This window comes from Salvia hispanica, chromosome 6 (genome assembly GCF_029641045.1).
Source record: "Salvia hispanica isolate PSC_SH4W2 chromosome 6, Shi_PSC_v1, whole genome shotgun sequence".
NCBI classification, from domain to species: Eukaryota; Viridiplantae; Streptophyta; class Magnoliopsida; order Lamiales; family Lamiaceae; genus Salvia; species Salvia hispanica.
In genome coordinates, this window is record NC_142697.1 from 26,364,540 (window position 1) to 26,387,329 (window position 22,790).

General features: G+C 35.4%; 2 protein-coding genes across 2 annotated transcripts; both read right to left on the reverse strand.

The window, feature by feature from the left end:
- Positions 1–8,827: 8,827 nt before the first annotated feature.
- Positions 8,828–9,996, reverse strand: RTL1 (RNAse THREE-like protein 1). Its single transcript, XM_048104278.2, has 3 exons — positions 9,837–9,996; positions 9,593–9,707; positions 8,828–9,186 (listed from the first exon to the last, which is right to left on the reverse strand). Exons 1-3 carry the CDS (start codon positions 9,925–9,927, stop codon positions 9,045–9,047), a joined length of 348 nt encoding a protein of 115 aa, XP_047960235.2. The 5' UTR covers positions 9,928–9,996; the 3' UTR covers positions 8,828–9,044.
- Positions 9,997–11,547: 1,551 nt separating this feature from the next.
- Positions 11,548–15,036, reverse strand: LOC125205380 (putative receptor-like protein kinase At1g80640). The gene is made up of 10 exons (XM_048104272.2): positions 14,622–15,036; positions 14,094–14,258; positions 13,762–14,012; positions 13,531–13,663; positions 13,372–13,432; positions 13,197–13,293; positions 13,011–13,113; positions 12,310–12,428; positions 12,142–12,231; positions 11,548–12,044 (listed from the first exon to the last, which is right to left on the reverse strand). Exons 1-10 carry the CDS (start codon positions 14,785–14,787, stop codon positions 11,895–11,897), a joined length of 1,335 nt encoding a protein of 444 aa, XP_047960229.1. The 5' UTR covers positions 14,788–15,036; the 3' UTR covers positions 11,548–11,894.
- Between the last annotated feature and the right edge of the window lie 7,754 nt (positions 15,037–22,790).

Consider the following 22,790-nt stretch of genomic DNA (forward strand, 5'->3'; position numbering starts at 1 on the left):
TTTTATAAAATTAAATTTAAATTTCAATTTTTAAATATCAATAAATTTTTTAATTATTAAAATTACTATTAAATAACTAATTAATAGTTTTAATCAATATTTGATAATGTCTAATATTTAATCAATAAGGTACGACGCCGTCTTAGTTTTAATTAATAATTAATAGTTTTAATCTTAAATAGATCATATAACACGATTTATTTTGAAATAAATATGCATCTAATAGTAAATTGATTATGTTATTGATTAAATATTAGACGCTATCAATATTGAGTAAAACTATTAATCTGAAATATAACAAAGAAGTTCGTGGAATGTGGGGCATAATACCATTTATGAAATATTTTAATCGAACTCTTAAAGTGGGATACCCAACAATGGTAAACTGAGATTCCTAAAGTGAGATGGATGGAGTATTTTATTTCGGTAACAGGAATTTTTTTCACGATAATTTTATAAAATATAGTTGAAAAGGACAATAATCATAAATAACAAGAATCAGAAGATCTACGAAAATAAACAAGTATTAAAGCTTCAAGAGAAACATTCATTAAATCTACAACTGTTATTATACCATAATTACTAATTCAAACCTCGACATCTTTTCACATGATAGCACTATTTTCAATGATTTATTTCTCACACGCTATTTTCTGTAATGTAAATTGGGACTTCACGTAGACTTTTTTTTCATCCCATCAATATCTCAACTCCAGCTTACCACCTTGAAATTTTCACCAAAATAGATACAGGGTGCTTGACTTTTACAACATTGATTTTGACTAAAGATGATATATAGCCGCAATTTTAGGATTTTTGACTGGTTTTAGTTTTAGCTGTTTCCTATCGGTCCTTTGATAGCTCAAAACCAAATTGAATTATCTCGAGATTGAATTGATTTGGAATCATTCGAAATTAGTATTGTTATACTTATGTAAGAAAATCAAAACTTATAAGTAAGATTAGTTTCAAAATTAAGAACAAACATATTTAATCAATCAAACCAAACTCTATGTCTTCAACTCTTGCACATGTCTCGCAATCATTTTTTTCACCTATCATTTTAGTTGCTTAGTTTAATTTTACGTCTATTAATTAGTGCTACTATTCAATAGTTAAAGAATGGTTTACAATACGACTTATTGTTATAGTTATGTTTTTAACTGTCAAATTTTCGTAATGAGTAGTAAATATATATTTTTATTATTATATATAATAATAATTTTAATTTTATAACAAGTGATATTCTCCCCAGAAGCATACTACCAACTTGATTGGACTAAGTTGAATTTAAACTCGTGAGTACATAATAAATGGACTGCATTTTAAATTTAAAGTGGACAATACGTCCAAATTGAACGTGAAGCAATTACTAGGTACTACTACTACAATATTTATTTATTGGTGGGCGCTTTTATTAATAATTTAATATTGTCCTCACCAGAGACATGCCAATACCACTTGGATTGCAAAAAAATACCATGTCCTAAATTGGAAAGGGATCCTTGGTCACCTGTATAAAAAAATTAAAAACTAATTAATTAATGAGGTATTATTGCTGATCATTAATATAAATAGTATATGTGTTTACTTGGAGTACGTCACAGTTTACTTTAGAACCCTATAGTCTATATTATTTTTACTCCTATGATTTATGCATGTTACTGGTGAGGCCATCCTATTATTTGGGGGAGTTTTAAATTATAACTTATATATATTTGCAGTATATAAATTAAATATTTGAAAGATTAAATATATGATTCAACAAAATTCGAGATACTTTATTTCATCAAGTTACATATACAAAATATATATCCTAAGGGATATAATCAAATACAAACTCTAAAATATTTGCACAACTTTAAACTATGATCTGAATCGTTAGAAAATATCAACAGATGATAAAATAATAGCAACAAAGTGTTAGTAGCATTTTTTGTTACTATTATTTTATCATCTGTTGACATTTTCTAACAATCCAAATCATAATTTGAAGTTAGTACAATATTTAGAATTTACATTTTATCACTACCCTCTATCATCCACTACCCTCTATCATCCAAAGTGTATATCATACTGTACTTAACATATTACTCATGTCTACTATTTAAAATACTTGTTGAGTACATCAATAGAGTAACAAAGTTACAGTATAATTAATGCAGGTGATGAAATGTAATTTACTTAGTAAGATGCGTAGACACTTCACTTCTAATCAACGGTCAAAAATTCAAGTTCCGTGTGGTAAATGGATTATGTCTAGTTTTGTCTTTATGCTTCGATCTAATACGATCTAGCCATTCATTGATCACATTGGATCAAAGCATAAAGAAAAATCAAGACCCAATTCAAAATCACTAAACCCCTACGTACGAAATCGAAAAATTCATTGCATAAGGCATGTTTATGTTATTTTCAAGCAAAATACCCATTGCTTCGTCCTTTGTGTATGACATGTGATAGCAAATATTTGAGGGTGCAAAACCATGTTACTCGTAGACTTTCCCACACAATTTTGGATTTTATTGGCCATGAAATGGGGCTCCATTTTGTGCACGATTGCATGCACATGGATCTAATCTTTTATTTTAAATTTATTATAATAAATAAAAGGCCAAGAGACAAAGATACTTGAACAACTCTATCTCCCTACTTATAGCTCTCAACTAACCAACGGTCTTTGGGATTTCTAGTTATATTACCACATGTGACTGAAATCATGCAGACACTTCCAACTCTCACATCTTCATAATGAGATGATCATGTTATTTAACTTAGTTTGATTTTTGCTCTTTACGTGGAATTGGATTGTATATATAACAAACCGGATTTCAACTTAACGATTGTCCCCACATACCAATAAAAATATTTTTTTTAGTGTGTTTTGTTCTCACTTGCGCGTTCCATGAAAACTTCGCAGGAGTACCTTCTTAGAAGTGTCACAGACTCACAAGCTGTGCACGCTTATCTTAGAGTTTTTCTTATATGGACGACATAAAAGAAGATGCAACTTGCCAGTACGACCTATCAAATAGGATAAGTTGTCATGGAACATAGTCATTCATGCATACTCTCATAAATTCATTCTCTTTGGTGTGTTTCTGTTCATTTTATGTCTTCCTCCTCTTTAGAAGTACGATCTGCTCATGGTCCATGTCTATGCACTGACGATCACTCCTTACGTTTGCCCCCAACATTACATGCCTACCAACTTCAACTTGGTTTGTCCCCGGACCACTCGGTACTGCAAGAGGTTCAAAATTTGATTTGTTTCTAAATCAACATAGATCACCACACAAAGCATGATCAATATACACGCTCAAGATATTATAGGTTAATTATGAATCAAAATAATATATTGAGTTTTGATAATTAATTTAATCTCTTCTCAATTTTCCCTTCTTCTCAAGCTCACCTTTCTCTCCCTAACTTGTACACAAAAATATCCAAATATTTTGACTACTTATAATCTAACACTCTGTCTCTTAAAAGTTAAAACATGCATCTTATAAAACATTGATTGGAGTTGATAAATGTCCAAACTAAACTTAGCCAAACACCTACTCGATCATTGCATTTTTTTGTTGTCTTAAAACCAATAATCACAAAATAAGAAATGAATATGAGAAAGTGACCAGTTGAAGTAGTTTTGACATTATCCAAAATATAAAAAAAACAAACACATAAAAGAATGTGTGGGCTATTGATATAAAGGTCGGTGAAGTAACATGGACGCATGTGAGTTTGCTTGATTTCGGCAGTAACACTATTTAAGACCTTCGACTCGTTCTATCTTGGACGTATATATATTGCTAAGATCATCCAAAATAATTAAATACTAATATTTCTTCTTTCTTGACATTTTATCTCACTTTTACTCAAAACTTTTTAGGTTCTCGAATATTTTTAGTGGTTTACAGACAAATAGACAACACTATCGAAACAAATTACTAAAATCTTTTAGAACATTCTAGAAGCAAACAATATTCTGATCATCATATAAATTTGAGTCGAATATTCATATTCAAACTTTTATTAATGGTATATCTATAATTTTGTTCGTGATATATCGTGTTTGGGTCGATTATCGATCTATTTTAGTATGAATTTTAACATGTTAGACGGTTTCACCGAACAAAGCAACTTATCGTGTAGGGGTGATGGGTCCGAGGCAACTTCTTGTGGAAGAACTGTCCCCATCGAGTTAGAAAATAGTTCGCATGTTTATTAGAGCATCTCCAATGGTCGGCTAGCGACCGGCTAGCCGATTCTTCGCGCTGGCCGATCAGCTAGCCGAACCATTGGAGGCGGCCAGCGCGAAATCGGCGAGCGGACTGGCGTGGGCTGGCCGATGCGCTGGCCGATCGGCTAGCCGCCATTGTGGCGGCCCGATCGGCCAGCGCCGATTTTTGTTTTTTTTTTTTGTTTTTTTTTAAAACCTATATAAACGCGATTTTAGTTTCATTTTCATTTGCACCACTTGTTTTAACGAGTTTTCTCTCTCTCTAACTTTCTGTACAAGAGCATCATCGAGCGATGGATCACAACAACGAGTCCAGTCCAGCGACGAGTGGATCTCAGACTCCCACGGTACATGTAGGATCTGGATGGGGGCAAATGGGCCCAGGGTTTAACGTCCCTTGGGGGCAGTTGATGGGGATGATGGCCGGTGCGCCGGGGGGGATGCAGGGGGGGAACCAGAGGGGTATGCCGGGGGGTATGCCGGGAGGGGGGCAGGGGAGCGGCGGGCAGTCAGCGTCCGGGTGGGGGGGTATGCCCCAGATGCAGCAGCAGATGATGAGGATGATGTGGCAGGGAGGGATGCAGGGGGGGATGCAGCACGGTATGCATCCCGGGATGCAGGAGGGGATGCAGGGGTCACCGGGAGGGGACACGGTATATCGTCCCTCGCTTGATTTTTTGACGGCTTCGTCTCACACGTCGACCCCAGTGGAGACGCAGTTCACTGGCGATGACCTTTTGTCATTGCATGATATGGGGATCGATCTCGGGGATCCGGATACTCCCGTTCCAGCGAGGCGGGCCGCGCCGAAGAAGAAGACGAGGGGGAAGGCCAAGGCGGTCGGCGAGTCATCGCAGCCCGCTGTTGACGACACCCCTGGCCGGAGGAAGTGGACGGAGGATGAGTACGCCGGGGTGGCCAGGGGGTGGTTGGAGGTGTGCGACGATCCGCTGGTTGCGAACAACCAGCGGGTCGTCAACATGTGAGCGAAGATCAGAGCTGCCTATAGGAGGCACTGCCTACACGAGAAGGACTTCAGCGGGGAGGAGGTCCGAAAGGGGTGGGAGCGCATCAGGGCCGCGGTGGGCCGTTTTGCGAATTTGTACGCAAACGCCCTCCGTCAGCTCAGTAGTGGGCAGAATGAGGGGGACGCCCGGAGGATAGCCGAGAGTCAGTTCCCCTTGGCGGGGAAGTATAAGGAGTTCACCTTCTGGGAGTGCTTCTTGTTGCTGAAGGACTCCGAGAAGTTTCGGGCGGGGTGCGACGCTGGGTGGCCGAAGAAGCAGAGGCTGAACTATACTGGCGACTACAGTGGCAGCAGCGGCGGATCCCACGACCTCCCCCCGGATGCTGAGGAGTTTCCATCCCCTCCTTCATTTGCTGGTCGCCCCCGTCCGGTTGGACAGAAGCGGGCGCAACGGGCTGCGAGGGGCGGATCCCCCCTATCGCCCCGCGAGGTCCAGTCCTCCGCCCTCCCACCCGCCCCACTCGAGTACACTCTCCATTCGCGTAACCATACGCGGGATCAGATGTACAAGGTCTTCCAAGATTGGAGGACCGCCACTGACCCCACGGAGAAGATGTTTCTTCACTCGATGCTCGAGAGCATGCGGGTTGATTTGGAAATTGCGAGGGCACGGCTAGCGGGTTCCGACGTGGGCTCAGATACCACGGGTGGCGGCATCGGCAGCGGCAGCGACGGCGAGGACGGCGGCGACGGCGACGGCGATGAGGAGTAGAGAGTGGCGGGGCTCGTGTGTGGAAGCCCTTTTTTTTAAAATAAATCATGTACTTTTTTTTAAATCTTTGTACTTTTTTTTAATGGAATGGATTAATTTTTCTGTATATGTGTCGTAAATTTAATTCCGTAATTTAATCGTAATTTTAATTCTGTAAATGTAGTATATTTTGAATTATTTTTATTGCGGCTGGCCTATGGCTAGCCTATGGCTGGCCTAAATCTGATGTGACAGGTAGATTATTTAGTGCTGCTGACGTGGCAGGGGAGAGAATGACTAGCCTATTGCTGGCCTATTGATGGCCTATGTAGCATTGGAGATGCTCTTATGAGGTGAAGACAAGTGAAGAGATTTGGGAATCCTTGTAGAAAATTATAGGACCCAAGATGTCCAGATGAAGAAATTCATTGATCTTAAGAAATTTGTAGGACCAACTATTATGATGGTATCATGGTAGATATGGAATTAGAATAATCAATAAGAAATACTTTGTCTATAAGGTTACATAATGATATGTAATTCCTATATAAGAATCTTTTGTAAAATAGGAAGTAAAAACCATGAATTTTATACGAAAACTTTAAATTTAGGCACTTTAATTTTAGTAAAAAAAATAGCTACCTCAAAGTTCTTCCAAACTCCCAATTAAGTATCATGTTTAGTGAGCAAGCTTGTGATATTCTAATTTGCAGTATCTTCACATATTTCCCCTTCACCATGTGTTTACAATCTCGAATTAATTTGGACACTAATCTGTCATTAGTTACGTGTATGTTGGTTTTGACCAGAACATTAAGCTGTGATAATGAGTCTTCAACCAATGGATGAATGCATTTGAAATTAAATCAATCACTATCATGCATTAACCAATGCATTTGCGGGAGTGTGCTTTTTTATTGTTTGGAGCTATAGTAAGAAATGTGATAAATTTAGATAGCAAAAAGACCCAATCGCCCCAGTCGAGACATATTTTGGAATTTGGATGGCATGACATGAACTAATGATACTAAAACAATATTCCAAAAAGAACTTTTTAGCATACATTAGATTACAATTTACAAGTATCAGTTCAATTATTATATAAATGGGCTTCTGTTTGGGACTAATAATTTTTTAATTTCATTTGATAAGAAGAAAATGTACTACACTTTTTATGAATTCTTATCAAACCACCATGAACTAGCAAACCTTAAAAGAAAGAGTGAACTATAAAAATGGTCCCTGGACTATGGGTTTATCTCGCCCATATTCCCTGAACTTTAAAAATATCGCCAGTAGTCTCTGGACTAAGGGTTTATCTCGAAATTGGTCCTTTTGGCTTTTTTTGGTACGAAAATACCCTTTGATATTATTTTGGGGGTTTGGGCAATTTGGTCTTTTTACACTTTTAACATTTTAAATCTGATATTATTTTAGTTATGTACTAACTTTGATATTATTTCAAAATTATCATTCTTCTTTCATTTTGTTATCCTTCACTGAATTTTTTTTTATTTCAATATTAGATTTAATTTTATAAAATTAAATTTAATATTTAGATTTTTAAATATCAATAAATTTTTTAATGAAAACTATTAATTCATGGACACTATAAATATTGATTAAAACTATTAATTTTTGTTATTTAATATAATATTCAATTGAATTGAAGAAGTACAGAAAAATAATATTAATCATGATGGAAAAATAAGAGTTATTCTATTTAGCCTCCGTTCGGTTGTTATAATTGCTTGTGATTAAATATTATGAAGTTGACTAAAAATTTGATCCTACTTAAAAATTTATATAGGAGTATTTTTGTTGAAATTTTCTAGTAAATTTTGATTGTTTTCAAATTAATAAACAAAAATTATATTAGTCTTACATTAGATGCATATTTATTTCAGAATAAATTGTGTTATATAATCTATTTATGATTAAAGCTATTTAAATATTGATTAAAACTAAGGCGTTGTCATACCTTATTGATTACATAGTACTATACACTATCAAATATTGATTATAACTATTAATTTTTGCTATTTAATAATTTTTATAATTAAAAAAATTTATTGATATTTAAAAAATAAAATTTAAAATTTTGTAAAATTAAATCTAATATTGAAATTAAAAAAAAAATTCAGTGAAGGATAACAAAATGGAAGAAGAATGATAATTTTGAAATAATATCAAAGTTAGTACATAACTAAAATAATATCAGATTTAAAATGTTAAAAGTGTAAAAAGACCAAATTGCCCAAACCCCCCAAAATAATATCAAAGGGTATTTTCGTACCAAAAAAAACCAAAAGGACCAATTTCGAGATAAACCCTCAGTCCAGGGACTACTGGCGATATTTTTAAAGTCCAGGGACTATAGGCGAGATAAACCCATAGTCCAGGGACCATTTGTGTAGTTCACTCTAAAAGAAAAGAGTTGTCGTGATGAGTTATTTTTTCACTATTGTTGAGAAGGAATTGAGTAAAAATGTGATCTCAAGAAAATATCCCATTAAATTGCATTAATCATTCAAACCAATCTCTACCAATCTATCTGACTTCGACACACACGACACAATTCCATTGGTGTAATTAATAGATTTGTTGTTTAGATATATTTAATCATTTGCTAGTACTAAAAAATGCTAAAAAACATTTGCTAGTACTAAAAATGCCACGGACTTGAAAGTGTAAATAACATCGATAAAAAGACAGATTATTAACATTTTACCAAAATCATTTGAATGCTAACACGTATAGACCAAGTTGTGCAAAATTGCAAAACATCATAAAGAGACTGGAAAGAAGTAGTATAAGACAATTAATTTTCTAAAAACATTAAACACATTATCTGCCACAAACACAATTAGCATGAAAATCAACTCAATCCCAAATCTAATCCTTAAAAAGGACCTCAGTTTCACTTCAGACATAATCCAATAATATTGTCCCCATTATTCAAGTTTTTGGGATCCTACAATCACACACTACAGTTATGGCATAGGATTTCTAACTAAAACCATAATAATTTTCAGTTGATTTTCAAGATTTGGAACCCACAATCATACATTAATATTGCTTCATCAGATGCTCATATGTTTCAAGCACCAGAGCGCCCCCTCGGCCGCATCCTCTGCCGCGGCTTTCTTGGTTGTCAGAGCATGGCTATAACTCTCAAGGATCACAAACCCATCTTCAGCCAGAATACTGACCTTGAAGGTGAACCTATTTGCAAAGCATTTATACATCAAAATTTCATCAAATATGCCTACACTTGATGATGATTTCATTCCTTAATTCCTCACTCATATATGGAGTAATTTGAAGAAAATTTGGATTCTACTTGTTTTAGCATTTTATTTACGAGTCTTTCCTATTCCTTTTACTATAATTTTGTGTGCAAACCAATCAATAATCATATACTCCAATAGATTTCAATTTAATTTTTCAATTAGCGAGAGGGAGGGCTACCTTTTCACACCTTTACTTCATAACTAAAAATAAATACACAATATTTACAAATAAAAAATATATCCAGTAACAGTACAGCTATATATTAGTTCAAATTTATCAAACTGTCACAAAATCAAAATTAAAAAAATAAAAATTACAAATATACTACTTGACTCACCGTTTGATGTGAGGAGGACCTTCCTCATTGCAGCATTCAAAGAGAGGTTGTTTCCAGTGTTTCGCAGTACACAGGAGATGCAGATACGCCTTCGCCGACCCTTTTACAGCTAAATCTGCCAAAATTCAACACAAAATCCTTCCAAAATTCAAGTATAATAGAGCAGTATTTTTCACACTCCTAAATCAGGCAAGAAGAGCGAATTGATTATTAAATAAATAGGGGGAAATGATGATTTCTTTACCTGGTTGATTGATTGAGTTACCCGAAACAGTAGAAATGGGTGTTGGGTTGGAGAAATTGGGGCAAGGGTTTCTGCACTCATGGCTCAGCATTCTAGTTTTCAGGAAAGAGAAAATGGGACAATAATTTTCTGGTCAGAAATTATCAAAACTAATTTTATTGTGTAGTACTCCTAATATATAGGGAGTTTAATAGAGTGGGAATTAATGACATTAATCTAGTATGGTAGATTCGTTCAAAATAACCAATTTTCCATAAGCAAAATGAAATATTATCCACTTCAATGAAAATATGTAATAAAATATTTATATTTTAAGTGATGTTAGAACACAGTTATTCGATGTTTAATTGTTTGAATTGGACATCGAATATTGTAAATTTTGTATCTACGTATTCGTCAATTAAGTGATCGAGTTAAAAACTTCTCATTTAGTTGCGACCTTCCTACATTTCAATTTGAAAGTCTAGAAATATAAAAACATGGTATAAATATTAGAACATCCACGATAGTACAATGTGTGATGATGTGTCCCACTGTTTGCGTAGCGGGACTAGGATAGGCTGCCTTGGATGAGCCAGACTTGGCATGATAGCACGTCGAATTAGGAAAAGCGTAAAACCCTAAACCATCACGCCACACACGCGATTGTCTCGAGTCTCGACAAATAGAAAAGCGTAAGGATTCAAGTTGAGCGATTGTTTTTCTAACCAAGAATTCATTAGAAAAGAAGTTGATCAACCACTCTACAAATTTTCCAAATTCTACTCCTTAATGCTCTCCAAACCAGGCTGCCAATGATCAACATGTGCAAGGGACAATCGTGTCGTCCGTCTCTGATCATTTGATTGCGAAGACGAGTGCTTCATCTGGAGCCTCGTGATCGTGTGAACCGGGACGACATAGTACTTCTTGCCGAGGGCAAGGGTGGTGGAAGGCGAAACCACAGCATACGGCTGGCGGAACACGTTGGGGTGGGCCACACAGCACTTGGGGTTGCGGCTGAGGAGCTCCGCTGCTAGGATAGGCCGGTCGTGTATCTCCACACGACCGCCATGATGAACTATCTTCACGAACATGTTCTTGCTGCTTTTGGTGCAAATCCAGCCAGAAATAAAATAGTACATAGTTTGATGCTTGAGAAATCTCTATCTTCCAAAGTAGGAGTGTTTTTATAGTGATTAGTACATTTAATTAGTGGCTGTGGATTTTGGTGGTTAGGATTTAGCTATATTTCTGAGATTCAGGTGGTTTTATTTTTATTGACTTTGGAAATATCACATTTTTGTGTTTTTAATGTTTGGAAGGAACGGCAAATTGTTTCTTTGTTTGGTGTAATTTTCATAGTTCAGCTAATAAATTTCAAAATTGGGGTGACATCAAAGTTTTGGCAGGAATTGATGGATTTTTAGGTAGAGTTTGATTTAGGTAACATTTTATGTGGCTCAATGTAAACAATTTTTATTTAAAGTTTTGATGTGAAGTTAGAGACACGCAAAATATGGAGGGTAGGTACATTTTGCTGGTAGATATCCTACTTCAACAAATATAGTTCCGCGAATTGCCCGTTGACAGCCGGTTCGAGACTGTTACTGCAGTTTCGAGTCGAACCATAACCAGAAGCAAAAACTAGATGTCCCGTTTACGATTCCAAAAATTAGAACCACGAACCGTTCAAGATGCAAAGTTCAACCTTTGTTGGAAATATGCAAACTTTGTAACTCCAATTTCATAATCTCATGAATCAAATTTAGAATATATATGTTGCAACAATCAAATTTGAAGCTTTACCTATAATAGAAAGATCCCAAAAAAAGATAACTGCAACTCAGTTTTTAGAGCCTCCCATGAATAGAATCCCTATATGTACACAAACACAAAGGCCAAGTAGCTTACACGGCTCAGCTTGCAGAGCTGCTCGTATGAGACGCGATAGAGCAATGAAATTCTTCGTCTTTACATGCTGTACAAGCTGAACAAAAACTCCTTCCTGCTGATACGAATCCTGACTCTGGAGAAGCAAGGCTTCTTCACTTAGCTCTGTGGATCAAAAAAATGTAGCTAAGCACAGGTCGGGACAGCAGAATCCGTCAGTCTCAGTGATCCACCGAGATCAACAGGCACAAGGGGTATGAATGAATGCAGGACATCCGTTATCAGTGGTCTATAACTCGGTTCTGGTTGCACACATAGCACAGCTATGGCAGCCACCTGCTCATGCAATGATAAAACAACGCGTATAAAGACAGAATTAGGATAGATGGCCAAAGAGTTTGAGGTATTGATTGACTCTTAGTAACAACTTTACTTGATATAAATGCTTCAAGTCCATAGTGTTTACTATGGAAGGATCAACAATATTTGGGAGCTTCAGTCTGTCGGTAAGCTGAGGCATCGCCTGCTCGTTAACAAGGTGGAATATATAAGAATAGTGAGTCATGAACATATATGTAGCAAATTTAACGAAGACACTTACCCAGGTGACTATCGATTGACATTGAGCCTCAGCAACTCTCTCGACCGGCCTTCTTCCTATCAAAAGCTCCAATAGAACCACACCAAATGCGTACACATCACTCTTGTCCGTAAGCTTGCCTGAGAGATTGTTGCAAGAACTTTGTAGCATCAAAATTTCACTTTATTCACAGAAAAATTGTGCCAGAAAAGCTTACAATGTATAGGCTTTTTAAGTATTGCAATATGAAGTTTGAAATCGAAGCAGAGGTCAGTTTTAGGTATAATGTATGATCAAATATCATACTTCTTGTTCATGCATTTACATTTTAGAACGATACGACAGATTCAAACTTTGCAGAAACTATTCGACATGGAAAACTAATGTCTACCCCGTCATAACCAGTTCATAACAAAATGTTATTCAGGGTTGAACCAATTTCATCTCTCATCATTAGAGCCTTCTTCTAAAGGAGTGTTTTCTCTTCCTTTCATTTAAAGCAGAAGAATGCAGCAGTATTGTATGCAGTATGCTTTTTATGGTAAATTTGACATTGAAAGGGAAACAGTTGTAGGAGTAACATTCCAACTAAGTGTTGCTCCAATGGTCTTACAGGGGACAGCACAGCAGCATTAAAACGGTACACAAATCAAAACAGACGAATACCAAACCTTACTATTATTAAACCATACAGATTGAGAGAATCGGAAAATGGTCCTTACCATCCAGCAGGTATTCAGGAGCTACATAACCCAAAGTTCCAGAAAGCTTGATGTTGGCCTTGTTCGAATTCCCTCCCGTAACAGCAAGGCCAAAATCAGAAAGCTGGACCAAAATGGGAATCAGATTATAAGCTTCCACTGTATGAGTAAGCATACGACCAAACCACATTACATAAATCAAGTTACCTTGGCATGGAAGTTAGAATCCAGAAGAATATTCGAGGATTTGAGATCTCGGTGGATCACGGGAGGGTTGCATCGCTCATGGAGGTACTCTAATCCTCTAGATAAATAATAAAGTTCGCTAGAATCAGAAGACAAGAGAGGAAAAGCAAATATTTTGCGAAATCAAAATGAATACCTAGCAACATCCAGAGCAATTTTCATCCGCAGATGCCAAGTCAATCTTGATTTATTAGGTCCTGAAGCAATATTCAAGATCATTTCAATAAAGTGAATCGGGGATAAACCAAAGTGATGCTTCACATTGAAAAGCATACTTCAGAAAAACAAAGATTACCATGCAAGTGGAGTTCTAGAGATCCATTCTCCATCATTTCATAAACCAAAAAACGCGCTTCACCATGTATACAATATCCTAAAAGGGACACTATGTTCTGATGCTGAATTTTACTCAGTGACTCAACCTCATTCTGTAATGAAAAGACGATAATGAGCCACAACGAACATATGTCAATCATATCCAAAGTCTGTAAAAGCCTATCAGCACAACACTAGGATACACATATACCTCGAATTCTCTTTCAGCTTCAAGCCCACCAGCATATATTTTCTTGACAGCTGCATGGAAGTGGTCATTGAAATGAGCTTTGTACACACGGCCTAACCCGCCTTCGCCTAGAATATTGGCTTCATCGAAGTTGTTAGTAGCAGTCACTAACAACGGGTACTCGATTGCAGCAATGGAGCCCTTCTTGCCCCCGATTCTCATGGAAGGGAACTTGTCCAGAATCGGACCAAATGAGACGCCATTCGCAGCATCTGTCAATGCATAGTTATAAAACTTGAATGATAAAAGCCTCACATAAACTTAATGGGACTTTAATTCAAGTGATAACAAACCTGATTTTTGGTGCCTTTTTGCATTGGCTTTCTTCCTTAGTCTGAAGATCCAGAAACAAGATAACAGCAGCAAAAGCACACCAAGAAGAGATGAAGAGACAACAAGGGCAACAAGTATCTTCTTGTTTAAATCCTGGTGGTGAACTAGATTCACTTCTGCAACTTCTGATCCCATGAAAAGAGGAATTATAGAACCAAACAAGAAATATATAACAAAAAACACATCATATAAAACCACCACCACCACCCTCTAGCTCCAAATATGCCCAAAAATTGGGCTTTATTTAAAAAAGAAAAAGGAAAAAAGGGGGAAACTAATCAAATTAAATCCCAATTACTCCGCAATTAAGCTTTATAACACCTTTCTTGGAAAGCTGCACAATGCCACAAAATAACCATAAAAATAGTCTTCAGATGTAAACATGATTACCTAATCTAGCTGCCCAAACTTCCAAACATAAACTCAGCAGCACAATTCCTCAGACACTAGAAAGAAAAACACTCCAAAAAAGCAGGGGAAATGAGTACCTGGAGAATGTGCTCCCAGATCAGAAGAGTTCTTAAAAAACGGATCTTTTTCAGTGGGAATAACCGGGTCGGAGGCAGGCGGGTCGGGCTTCACATCAAGTGGAACAGAAAGCGCAGGAGAACTCAAAACCCAAATTGGTATCAGCAGCAGAAACAAAAGATTCATTCTTTTTACCTTTTTTGGGCTTGTTCTTGCAAGAGTTGATAGAGAAAATGGGGGGATTCAAATTTGAAATGCTTTAAAGGTGGAAGTGTTTAAATGGTTTGAGAGTGAGAAGGGACAAAAGATGGAACAAGATTAGTCAGGAAAAAGCAATGAGGTTCCTTTTTTTTTGCTGCCCAGAAAAAGATCCAATTGCACTACAAATCATGTGGCAGTTAATTAAGATATGAACCCCTCCTTCCTCTCTCTCTAGTTTAAAGGTGGTCACGTTCTTTAAGGTGCCAAAGAAAAGAAAATGGAGGCAAGATGTGTGTGTGTGTGAGAGAGAGAGAGAAAGAGAGGGGTTAGTGGGGTCCAGATTTATTTTCCCTCTTGTTTAATTGTTTCAAACATGACTTTATTTAGGTAAGAGAGGGCAGTTGAATTGAGAGTTAGGAAAAAAAAAGGTGAGTTCAATTTCATAAATAAAGTTAAAGAGTTGAGAGCGAGGAAGTTCTAAACTTTTTTACATTACTAGATTAGTTTTAATAGTCATTTTTATCAGGAAATTTAGTTAAATTTTGGTCAATCTTATAAATTTTATAATTGAAATATTAAATTACAAAATTTTATTGTTTATTAATGGTCCTATTTATGCACAAAATATCTGAGATTTAAAAAGACATGTTTAATTAAAATAAATATTTTTTCTTTTATATTCCTTTATTCTTATTTTTTTATTTTATTAAAATATTACTACTGTTTTTGACATCACAAAAGAATATTGATTTGTGCACGAATGAGACAATTGAGAAATATTAAAACTTCGTGATTTAATATTCAAAATTTAAAGTTCATGGAACAAACTAGAATTTGACCAAATTTCGTGATTTAAATAGCTATTATAGAGAACCTCATTATTTAAATAGCTATTATCTCTATAAATACCAATATTTGCTTCTCCATATTCACAAAAGGAAGTTTTGGGTTAGTCAAAGTTTGGACCTAGAGTACGAAGCTAGATCTATGTTAGTTTAAAATTTATATGCATTACAATTTCTTAAGGTAATTCCTACATGCATTATTTATTCCTCCTTGATTTGGGATAGATTATCTAAACATTTGTCACTATTGTTGAATTGGGCAATGAAAATATTACTCAAACAGAGTACAATGTTTGATGAATCCACACCCACCAGCTTCGAATTTTCCATTATTAAGTAATTGTTGAGAGGAAGGTTGCAAAAAGTGGTTATTTTCTTGTTTTTCCCCAATTGATGCAAAGTGTAATCATTCATTCCACATACTCTTTTTTGTCATGATTTACACTTTCATTTTCAACTACAAGATCATTCATCGATTCACCTAATCACAGAGAGTGATCACTTTTATGCTTTGATTACTTTGAATTATGATTACATTATGAAATTCATTCATAGGTAACAAATAAAAAAAAATAAGTTGAAATCACTATATGTGGATCAAGAATAAGACTGAATCTGGAGTACTTTTTCTTTTTGTAGCTACTAAAAGAATGACAGAAGAACATTCGATAATTAAGTAAAACAAAATGAGTGATATACTTCAAAGTTTTAACACGTTTTTAACTTTTAAGAATACTTAACATTTATTTTGGAGACAAATATTATTTTTAAAATTTAACAACCGAAAAGAGTTAGTTTAAAAGCTTTATCTCCGATATTACATTGCAATGCAACTTAAAAATACAAGAGGGAACATTTATTTTGGTATGCAAACTTTACAGAGTTATCAAATTTGGTTCGTAATATTTGAAAATATCTTTTAAGATTCATTAATTTCGATATAATATCGTTTGAGCTACTTTTTCACTGTTCCAAGCTTTTTTTAAACGAAAATACCCTCTATTTGATCTCGTTTATTTATTAAAATATTTAACGTATCATTCTTAATTTTTGTTTGTACCTTCTTAAAGGGGAAAAAATAAGTAAAAGATAAATTAAATATTTTTATAAAGAAAAGAGAATAAATTGACTGAAATGTCCTTCATGGACTAAAGGGTATTTTCGTCCAAAAAAATTGAAATAGCAAAAAAATAGCTCAAACGTTAGTATATCGAAGATAAAGAACCTCAAACGATATTTTCAAATATTATGAATCAAAATTGATACCTCGACAAAGTTTGCGGATAAAAAAAATGTTTCCTCAGAAAATAATAATGAAATGACATGAAGAAAAGAAAACGCTGCACAAGTTGGGAATAAGACAGGTTATCCAACAAAATTGGTTGAAAAAAATAGGGCCTTATTGTTTTGTGTGAACAAAGATAAAATGACTTGTATGGCATGGCGACCCAATTTGCATGGATCACATTAATAATTAATTGCACCGACACCATTTAAAGTGGCAGAGGAATTGAAATATTTTTCATTTCATGATACGAAAAAGTAACATCAGAGACGAACATAGTATCTTCTATACTATTTTTTTAATCAAATTTGCATGTGAATTTCATATTTTTGATTAAATATTTCAATTTAATTAAAATATATAGTACAGTAATAAAAGAAATAATATACTCCATGAATTATGAAAAATAAAGAGGTGGCCCATAAATAGTGGAAGGGGTTGATTGATTTGATTCATTGAATGCATAGTAGTAAGAGATATGTTTGTGAATGTTACTTATCAAAATTTATCTATTACTATAACCAAAATAATTTACAGTATTTATTTAAGACTGAAAATAATGTAATTCGACAAAGGTTATATTTAAATGATGGTGCAGTGTCTGAAGGTTCAATAATATATTTTTGAATGTTTTCAATGAAATCATTAATCAACTTGCACTACAATAGGTAGATTTGGATATCTATAAGAATATCAATCTAGGAGCATATATGGATTTGTAAGTATAAGGCAGATTTGGACGTATATGTGGAGAAGACATTAAAGGTAAGTTGTTGAAATCATACATAGTAAAAAGCTAAGTTGTTGAGATTATTTAACCATATTAGAAGGCTAAAAGTTATGGCAATTCAACAATTTTATGTTTGGCAAGCACTTGATGCTGTCATTGTCAATATCATTTGTGACAATAAATCTAATTATTTGATGCCTACTTGGATCACATAAGGTTTATTTTGTTGGCTTTGTGAAAGCAATTTAAACTTGTTCTCACATGGGAGTATTGTATTCGATACTTTTATAAAAAAAAGTTGTTGAAGGCTGTTTGGATACGTGAATTATAGTATAGAATCCGGATCGAAATTCCCCTTTCACTTGAACACCAAAGCTTCTCCATCTTGGCAGGACAAACTATTGGTGAATTGAGTGATATCAAAGATTGGATTAGATGTTGAAATTTCTTTTTTTCTTTTTATGATACTTTATCCTTTATACTTGTACGTTATTCGATGGTTAGATTAGTATATTTCTATGTATTCTATTTTGTTCTACTTGGTTATGTTGAGTTGTTAATTCTTATGTGTTTTGATATTTGTCACACGCTTGTTCGTTATTTTTGTGCTCAAAGATTTCCCTTTTATGAAAATAATCAGGAATATTGAAAGATTAGTATCAAATCAATCATTGCTATTATCACATTGAAATTAATTGTCTATATTATTGAAAAAATAATGAGTTTTCAACAGTGTAAATAAATGGGCATGTGGTTGAACTCGATCGACAATAAGATTTTGCTGGATATGTACAAACTTTTTTTTATAAAGTGTGAAGTGGTTGAAACTGAAACATCTTGGCACTCAAATTTCCTTATACAGGTTGTTTAGACGGTACAATCACATGAATATGCCCATAATTTAACTTTACTTTTTTTCAATACAAATAGTATTCTTTTTGGAAAATAACTAAAATTTGAAATAAATATAAATACGTCTAGTTCTTCTAAAAAATACTGTAATCAACAATTAATACATATTTGATGTTTTATTGGTTATATATAAATTTAGGTACCCGTTTTTCTACGTACAAACATTACTTTTTTTTATTCAACAAATAGACAACTTCATTGTGCTATATATAATTCAATAATTTATATTCGTACTTGCCCTCGTAGAAGACGATACTGAAAAGCATGCATGTGAAGAAAAAATGTCCACAAATTAATCAACAAAAAGGAAAAAAAAATAATTTGTAAGTAGTACGATACTAATTTATACTACCCCTTCCCTAAAAAATAGACAACACATGAATTTTAATGCACAATTGGTAAAGTAAAAGAGAGATAGAAAAAAAAGTGATTGAAGTATTGCTACGGGAGAATGTGACCAACCTCATTAGAGAGAAAAAAGTTTCTTTAAATGGAATTGGTCTATTTTTAAAGGACATCCCAAAATGATAAATGTGATTTACTATTTTTTAGGAATGAAATGAGTATACGTATATCCACGTATTTAGGTCAATAATGTGAGCGACAATATAGTGTGATTATTGATTTTGACCACAAGTCATAGGGATGGATTATTAAAATATGCACCATAAGATTGTCCAACTGGTTTCCACTAAAGGACAAAGATTATTCGAAAATATAAATTATGAGTATTATTCAAAATGCAAACACATCAATATTTCGTTCATAATGTTAACAATTTTCATGATATTAACACGTTAACCATCGGAAATAAGTATATATATGAACACTTAGCACTTCCTTTAATTATCAATAGTCTCCAGTAGCTTTTTTTGCGTGATGTTAACAAAGAATGGATGCTTTTTAGAATGCAAGGGAATTAGGAAAAGTGAAAAGCACATTGAAAAGCACATATGAAAAAAAGCAAAAGAGATTGTTATTATCACACTTCAAAAGTTGATAAAAGAAAACTTTTTTTAAGTTGGAAACATGGGTCGATCCATTAGAATATGGGAAAAGATAGGTAATAATGGCTATTGCATATATATAATTTTCTGCATGATTGAGAAATCTATAAATAATTAAACACAGAAATACAGTCAAATTATGGGGCATTAGTACTTTTCTTTAAAAGAATCAAATTACTTGGAAAAGATGAAATAATTTGATAAATATATTAGAAATGAAAGGAGCCAAAGAAGAGATCTCCCTCTTGTGAAATGTGTAGAAACAAGATTTGTGTTATCCCACTGTCAGAATAAGACAACACCACCACCTTGACTTTTAATAATGGACAAAATGTTGTTTTAATATTCATATTTTTCAAAATCACAAATGATACAAACATAACTGTACTTGTCCTAATGGAATCATCATCACTAATCTGTCTACTTTACATAGGATAATTAAAAATGGATGTAGAAGTTGACTCATTCGATAAAACAATGAGACAATAAACACACAATACGAGAAGGAATAGTAAATAAATATATCATGAAATACTAAATAAATATTAGACCAGTCCACAATATAACAAAATTAAATACATGAGTACTTATTTTTTATTAAATTTTATTTTCCTCGCTAAAAGTCTTCAATTTGAAATAGAGAGACAGAAATTAATTCCCAGGCCGCATATGAGATAGTTGGAATGATGCCTCGAACCTTCAATCTATTAAATAAGGATGAAAGGTTAACGATATTGTGCTTCATAGTCAACATTATAGTATAACAATTTTAGTTTTTAAATGAATACTATAATAAGTGATGAGTAGCAAATTTATTGGCAAGACGTGAATATTAAATGCTTGTTTTCGGTAGGAATGCAGGATTCTCATTGCAAGAGATGTTAGGATTTCAAACTTATCATCATCATTTTAATGCAACTTTTAATTTTCTTATTATTTTCTCGATCATAACTATGCATTCAATTGTTTCATCTTAATTAGTTCATTGAAGTCCAATAATAACTAAAACCATTTAATTTTTGTCAACCCTTATACTTTGTGTAAACTGATAATAACATATGATTCCAACCATTGTAGTAGCCCAGCAGGAGTAGGATAATAGCAGAGAGCAGAAATGCGAGGCCCAATAAATGTATCAACTGGGCTCTACAGCAACCCCCTAATTTCAACAACCATACCCACATTTAGAGAGCCCAATATCGCTATTGTTTGAGGAATTATTATTTCTAAAATAATTAAAATTATACTGTCCAACGGGTCCTTTCCGATCCACTCGATCCAGCAGTCCATACGGTGTACATGGTTCCATCACGTCAAGCGAAAAGGTGGCTATGTGCCGACTAAATGACGAAGTCAAGATAGATCATGAATTTAGCTAGCAACCACGATCTATCGTGCGTCTGTTCCATTTAGATCTACAACAACTCAATCGATAAAATATTTCATTTACTATGATTTAACCACTATTACTTGTTACTTTACCAATAGTTTATGTTTATTATGAACGTTATTCTCAACTATTTACTGACTCGACCGTTAGATCTCCTTTCATCGACACTCCGACGGATTCATAAACATGGAGAAACAATAAATTGACTTGCATTAGTACTACTGCCGGATTATAATACTGCCTTTTGATTAGAGGTGTCCACAGTTTCGGAACCGCCGGTTACGGTTTTGGAAATTGTCGAACCGGAACCCAACCACGAGGGTGTTTTGCGGTTACGGTTCCGATTCCAAAACCGGCGGTTTCGGTTGGTTCCGAACCGACAGTTTTCTGGCGTTTTTTTTTTTTTACTTTTTTTCACGGTTCTAAACCGCCGATTTTTTGCGGTTCCGAACCACGATTTTTTAAATTCTCACGGTTTCAGTTCAGAACCGTAACCGGCGATTACGGTTTCGGATTTAACCGCCGGTTCGATAAACCTTGGACAAGTCTACTTTTGACTATCTTATCAACCAAACACCCAATCTATCAAATATGTGCATAAATGATGTAAAGTAGATAAGATTATAAAAGTAGTAAATTTTAGTAGTGAATTTGCATGGAATTAAATTTATTTATGAAGTGATGAGCATGGGAGTTAAATGCAGTGGGATAGAAATGGCACGTATTATTAGGCATATGCATCTTCCCAACTGTTTCTCTGCAAATTCAACTTAACATTTAACTCTATTGATTTTCGCACCCTTTTTATTGCATTCGAATTAACTCCGATATGTGTCGCAAAGTAGTGTCACTACCAAGATGTATAATTTCACAAATTTATTCTGTTATAGTAATAATTACTGTTCATTTGTTTCCAAACCACCCTCCCTATTTAAGGTGGCCGTGTATAGTCATCAAAGAATAATTCATGAAAAATAAGAAAAAATGAAAGCTCGTGTAGTAGTAGTAGTAATAGTACTCCTCTTTGTTACGATTTCAGAATCAAGAAGCATCACTACCCCAAATCACACCCAAAACAACACTAAATTCGAAGATGCAAAGCAGAGAAGAAGAAGCGGCGGCGGCGGAGGTAGAAATTGTGACCCTTTATATTCATACCTATTCGGAAGCTGCGGCCAATGGCCGTTCCGCCGCAACTCGCCCAACAATCCATTTCTGCCCCGCCGCTCTCCGCCGCGATCGCCGCTAATCCCCATGCCGCCGCCGGTCTCATCTTCTCCGCCAGTAGTAAACCCTCCACCAGCAACACCCTCTCCCTTAATACCCCTCCCTCCCCCAGTCGCCGCCGCGCCGCCGCCGACATCTCCATCTCCATCTCCGCCGCCAGTACCGGCGCCGGCGCCGTCATCGCCACCGCCGCCGCTAGTTCCGTCTCCCCCGCCGCCCGCACCGCCGCCGCCTGCAGTAGAGCCCATAATATACCCGCCGCCGCTGCCTTCCTCCTCCTCGCCGCCGCCGCTCTTCCCATGGCTGACTCCGCCGGCAGACAATCCGCCGCCGCTCTTCCCATGGCTGACGCCGCCCACAACGGGAACAGACACTCCGCCGCTGCCTGGAATTGTCTTCCCGCCGCCGCTGGTGCCGGACAATCCTCCCGCGTTTTCATTCCCACCGGACTTGTTTCTGACGCCGCCGCAAATGCCTCAGTTGCCGGGGTTCTTTCCGCCGCCGCTGGTCAGTGATCCGATACCGTTTGCGACTACGCCGCCGCTTCCTTTCTTCCCTTCGGAGCCCGATTCGCCGCCACAGAATTAGGGTT